Below are 6000 nucleotides of genomic sequence, written 5' to 3'. Positions count from 1 at the left end.
ACTTCTTCTTGCCAATTTTCATGAAATTATGAAGCCAGTATCATTCCATTTCAAACAAGTGTGCAGGTTTTATCTTTGACTTTCCCCCCTTTAACCTGATACCTGAGTAGCAGCTATCATGGTAGAAAAAACTTCAGGCACCACCACCAGCAGCTTTTTTTTTTTTTTTACTTTTGCTGCTTTTATTATGTCCATGCTGTGGTGATTTGTAACCATTTAAAGAAGCCAAGTAAGCTAGAGTTGGAGCAGAATATTGCTAGGGCTAGTTACAAATCTCCTCACAAGTACTTTTTTCAGGAAGAACTTGGGCAGCATTGCCATTATAAGAGAACAAGGGAGGCGTTCATGGCAATTTCCGGCACCTCTTTTTCTAGAATAATAGCACTGGAGGTCTTACAGATACTGTATGCCACTCTCACTAGCAACAGCGACATGATCAAACTTTACTGCATTTCCAATCAAAGGGGTTATCAGGACTGAAAAACTTGTCACCATTGTGACAAAGTGGTGATGCAATAATTATGATGATGCACCTCATGTTTAACCCTTAATAAGACAGCCATGGAATAACCTTGACTTTTGAAAACAAAATTTGAACGGAGTTTGGAATAGCTGGGAGGGGATAGCAACTCTAGATTCAGTGTAACTGGCTAAAGGCTGTGAGCCTACACACACACACATACATCCCTGGGAGTAGGTTCTATTTAACTCTATGGTACTTACGCCGGAGAAGACAAGCAAAGGACAGTAATGAAAGGCTTGCTATCTTACACATGGGAACAAGTTGTTTCAATGGCTCAAAAGAAAGTAAAAACTACTTTTGCCATAGAAGTGCTCGAAGATTACTTGCACTAGGCTAGGACACAACCATACCGTCATCATATGAAATCATGTACTGTGATTTAATTGACCATCAAATGCTAAGACTAGATCATATAATTTCCATAAAACTCTCAGAACTCTATATTCAGTAACGGTCTGGGACTCTACAAAGTTTTGTGGGATACCAATCTTTCTGTGTTCACCACTGTGCATTTTACAGATGATAAAAATAAGGATATTTGTGCAATCATACCAAATATGTTCTCTTATAATTTTCAACCTACACACACAAATACCCAATTGCAGAAGGTTTTTCTTCATCCGTTATATGTAGCATTCATTTGCCCTATCTTTCATGGGTGAGATGTGTTAACAAAGCTGACTGCAATGACTTCCTTGGAGCAAAAACCTTAAACGTGCTTAACCTCACAAGAGGACTACTTGACACACATTCGGCCACATTCACTATCTGGCAAGATGGTTATGGGCAGTAAGGAAGACAGTTCTTACAGCTATGTGATCATTTACAGAGTGAGAGCACAGCAAGATGACATGCAACAACCTATAATCAAAAAATCACAGTGCAGTCCTACAGATGTCTACTCAGAAGTCCTATTATGTTCAATGGGAGTTACTCTCAGGGACACAGAGGTGCCAACCAGAATAAAATATTGGAGGGCCCAGGTAAGCTCCGCCCTACATAATCACAAGACACGGCACACATACATCATGTGAATGGCAATGCCCATCAACTGGGGGGGAGGGCTGGCCCCCTCACATATTTTATTGGGGGGTCCAAGGGGACCTTGGTGCCTAGGAGCTGGCTCCTATGCAAGCATGTATGATATGTGAACCATAGTGTTGAAAAGTCGAAATGTGGAATCTGCCGCCTTCCAGACATCCCCCATCATTCCTGACCATCGGCTATTCTAGCTGGCGCTGACAGGAGTCCCACAAAAATCACAGGGCCCACAAATCAAGATGGTGGGAAAACATACCTATTAATCTTAATAATATTAATGCCATTTATATATATGATGGCCTATACAGTGGTACCTCGGGTTAAGTACTTAATTCGTTCCGGAGGTCTGTTCTTAACCTGAAACTGTTCTTAACCTGAGGTACCACTTTAGCTAATGGGGCCTCCCGCTGCCGCCGCACAATTTCTATTCTCATCCTGAGGTAAAGTTCTTAACCCGAGGTACTATTTCTGGGTTAGCGGAGTCTGTAACCTGAAGCGTACGTAACCTGAGGTACCACTGTAAATAGGCAAAACGGGCACTTTACCAGCGCAGGGTACCCAAAATGGGGCCATAGGCGCCGACTCCATGGGGCTTGAGGGGGCCCGAGCCCCCTCAAAAATTCGTTTGGGGGGGCTCTGCCCCCCCAATAATCTCCGGCGCCCCTCCAGCAGAGCGCCATCGCCGCCCCTCCCCCAGCCCAAAATGCACAGGGGGGGCGGGCTGCATGCCTCCTGCCCTCCCTCCCGAGCAAAAGCTCCACCCAATTTCCTTTGGAGCTGATTAATAGGCGCAGCACGCTCTCCCCTATTCGCTCACGAGGAGGCGGCGCCACTTTATTTGCATATTCATGAGCTTATTTATTATTCATGAGCTTTCCCGGGCCCCCCCAATATTTTTTATAAGTCCGCGTCGCTGAATGGGGCAAGTTGGAGTGTGTCCAGTAGCATCTCCCCACATTTCAATTCTCTTTCTCACCCCCAGTCAGGGGCTGCTTACATACCCTGCAACATTTATCTGATGAAAATAGGAATGATAATAATTTTTACTATTTATACCCCACCCATCTGACTGGGTGGCCCCAGCCATTCTTGGCGCCTTCCAACATATGTAAAACCGTAACATTAGAAAACTTCAGATGTCTGCTAAAGGCTGTATAGTTACTCGTCTCCTTGGCTAGGGGAGGTCGCATAACTCGCATACATTTCTCCGATGAAAATAGGGAAAATAGGGACGTCCTACCATAACCTCCAGCGTCTTTCCGATGAAAACAGGGACGCCCTAAGGAAAAGCGGGGCAGATCAGAAACCGCGACGGTTTCTGGAAAAATAGAGGCAATTGGAGGGTCTGTGCTTATAGGACACAGTATTTCCTACTCGGGGTGGTAAGGTCACAACACAAAGCCGACGCGCTCGCTTCGCACAACGAAGATCAGGAGCAACGCGCCGGCCTTTTCCCGCCGGCCAAGTCCCCTCACACTCTCCCGCCTTTTTCCTACTCTGTCCCCCGCCCCCCACTCCCTCCTTATTGGCCGCCCGACTGTTTTCCCGCCCAGTCAGAGAACCTCTGTCAGGCCCTCCCGCCAATGGGCGCCCAGCTCGATGAAGCAAACCGCTTCCCTCCTCCCGCCCCTCCCGCAAGGGAGGGGGAGAGAGAGGGAGACGGACTAAGGGAGGCGAGAGGGAAGTGACTTCACAATGGCGCTCTCCCGCCCAATCACAAAGGCGGTTGGGCCGCGGCCCAATGGGAGCAAGGCCGCGTTTCGCCCTGCACCCAATGGGAGCGCCGCAGCAGCAGCCCGGCGTCGGCAGGAGGCGGGCGGTAGGGGGGCGCCTGTGTTGCCGGCAGGGGCGGGGAGAAGTTCACCAGAAGCGCGGCGGCGGCGGCGGCTCCGCCTCCCTGTGGTCGGTGCGCGGCCTGGAGTCCCCGCCTCCTGCCTCCCTCCTCCCTGCCCGGCTGGCCTCTCTCTCTCTCTCAGGCAGCCATGGCGGCGGCGGCGGAGCAGGAGCAGCAGCAGTTCTACCTTCTCCTAGGCAACCTGCTCAGCCCGGACAATGTCGTCCGGAAACAGGCCGAGGTGACTGGCGGCTTCGCGTTGTTTCGCACCCCCCCCGTTCCCCGCTCTCCCTTTCCCGCCGGCTCCAGCCTCGGCCGACCGCGCTGTCCGGACCCGGCCTTGCCCTGTCAGCCTCTCAGCGCCGTGTGTGTGCCTCGGCGTGCGCGCGCGGGGCGGCCCTGGCGGGGCCCACGTGCTCCGACCGGAATCTCCACAGACGGGGCCGGCGGCCGTTAGAGCCGTTGGCCGGGGGGCGTTTCGGCCACCAACCGCCCTTTCCCCCCCCCACACAAAGCCCCCCCCCGGGCGGCACCTCCGCCTCGCACCGGCTCTTACCTCTTTTCTCCTCTTTCAGCTTGGGAAATCCGGCCCCCGTGTTCCCTCTCTCTAAACGTGGCCCTTTCAGAGGTTCCTCCCCATCCCATCCACCCTGACCTTTTCCCCTTCCACGTCCCCTGATTTTTATTTCCTTTCTAATGCGAGATCCTACGTTTCTAGTGCTGGCCCCGGTTTCTCAGTATTCTCCTCTTTTTCTCTCCCCCCCCCCATTCTATTTTCTATTTCCTTTTCCTCGTTCTCCACCTCAAACCTGACCCTGGTCGTGGAGATAAGCGCCCGAGGCTGGAGCCACCATGGCCTCCTCGATCAAGCCCTAATATTATTAGGATGGAACTGTTGGGAAGGGAACACGAGGATCATCCATTCCGACCCCCTGCAATGCAGGAGTCTTTTCACACACCGAGGGGGGGGAGGGTTCGAACCCACAACCCTGAGATGAAGAGTCTCGTGCTTTCCTGGCTGAACTACCCCCAGGACAAATGTAGAATGGAATATCACATGGAATAGAGCTGTAGCATTGTAGGGTTGGAAAGGGATTCCCAAGGGCCATCTAGTTCCACCCCCTGCAGTGCACGAATCCTGCCCACACTCGTCCCTGGGTGGAAAGGGGTTGGGGGGTCGCAGTTCCCTTTTCTATAGGGACGGGCTCAGGAGGTGCAACCCTCCCATTAGATTTACAGGGGAGGGTCAGATGAGGGGAGTTGGCTGTACCTGAGTAGTTTGTGGTAAGTTGGGCAACATTATATAGCAAACTAATCGGTAGACACAGTAGCAACAAAAATGACCTCAGCTGCAATGTTCCTGTGTTGTTCTAAGTTTTGTCATTCATTTGTTTACATAGGCATGCGCCATTCTGGGCTGTGCTGGAGCACCTGGGGGAGATGGGTCTGTTCTGATTGCCATCTCTTTCCAAGACACTGGGCAGGGATGGGGCCACCCTTGAAGAAGAATGAGTCTTATGTCCACAGTCAGCTAATTTGCTGTGTGGTAATCAAGGAGGGATTCTTAAAATAAGTGTCATGTGTGCTTTCCCTTCCCCCAAATTACTGTGGCCGGAGGGATGTAGATCTCTTGAAAACTTAGCAGAGCTTGTGCGAACCGTGAGATAATGAACCTGTCTCTTAAGCTTTGTGTTTTCTAATCTGTGAAGTGGCTTCAGTGTTCAATAGGGTACTGAATGAAGCTTTCCCCCTTTTCTGTTGTATGTGTCTTATTATTAGAGAAAACTCTGAACTACAGGATTTCTCTGTAATTAGTAAATCAGGATAGTGCTTTATTTCCACCCACAGGAGTGCTTTACATCCTTTATTGTAAAGCCTAGTGGGGAATCTCTGTTCCATTGAAATAAATACCAGCGTCTGGCTTAGCATTTTCTCATTGGATGGCTGCGCTGGGGCTTTTATCATTTACATCACTGGAGCGGCCAGTAGAGTTCAGCACATTCTTTCATTGGGAACAATAGAGTAAAAAAAATCTGTTCTTAGTACCCTAATGTAAAACAGATCAGTCTGATTATTTTTTGACATTGTACATACTAACACAAGCAATTTAAATATTGTGAAGCTGCTTGGCATACATGTATATTTTCTGAAACATAGATGAAAGAAGAGGCAAATGGTGTATTTGAGCAAAAATAAATTCTCTTGTGCTGCTCATAATGTGACCAGGTTGTAAGGACCATGTGAGAGGAAAACCTTTTGCCTCTGGACGTAGACAGTGGTGGTGTGTGGTCCCTGGAAGGTTACCCAGGATGAAATGCTGAAAAAAGTTAACCCAACCCCTGCTGGAGAGCCAACCAATTGAGGAGAGCTCTTTAAGTGGAAGTCCACATGGGTTAGGGTCCTGAAAGTAGTCTGAACAGCAACAGCCAGTGTGTCAGGTGGGTGAAGCTGCTAGTAGACAGTGTATGGGAGCCGAAAAGGGAACTCCTGCTCTTCTTGGCACTGGGAGATGGGAGTAGGGTGCCGCGTTCATCACCAGGTATTTGCATATTGAAGGATGTGTCACTGTCTACCAGCACAAAAAGTGTAAGGAAAGGAAATC

The 6000-nt window shown here is 49.6% G+C and overlaps 1 protein-coding gene across 1 annotated transcript in view; it reads left to right on the top strand.

The window, feature by feature from the left end:
- Positions 1–3429: 3429 nt before the first annotated feature.
- Positions 3430–6000, top strand: part of IPO5 (importin 5) — a 36160-nt gene continuing 33589 nt past the window's right edge. The window contains exon 1 of the mRNA XM_053384538.1: positions 3430–3639. Within this exon, the coding sequence (XP_053240513.1) occupies positions 3547–3639 (93 nt within the window). The 5' untranslated portion in view covers positions 3430–3546. The remainder of the gene's footprint in view (positions 3640–6000) is intronic.

The sequence above is a fragment of the Podarcis raffonei genome, chromosome 4 (assembly GCF_027172205.1).
Source record: "Podarcis raffonei isolate rPodRaf1 chromosome 4, rPodRaf1.pri, whole genome shotgun sequence".
Classification (NCBI taxonomy): Eukaryota; Metazoa; Chordata; class Lepidosauria; order Squamata; family Lacertidae; genus Podarcis; species Podarcis raffonei.
The sequence above is the reverse complement of the archived record's forward strand: the minus strand, read 5'-3'. Positions and strand labels throughout refer to the sequence as shown.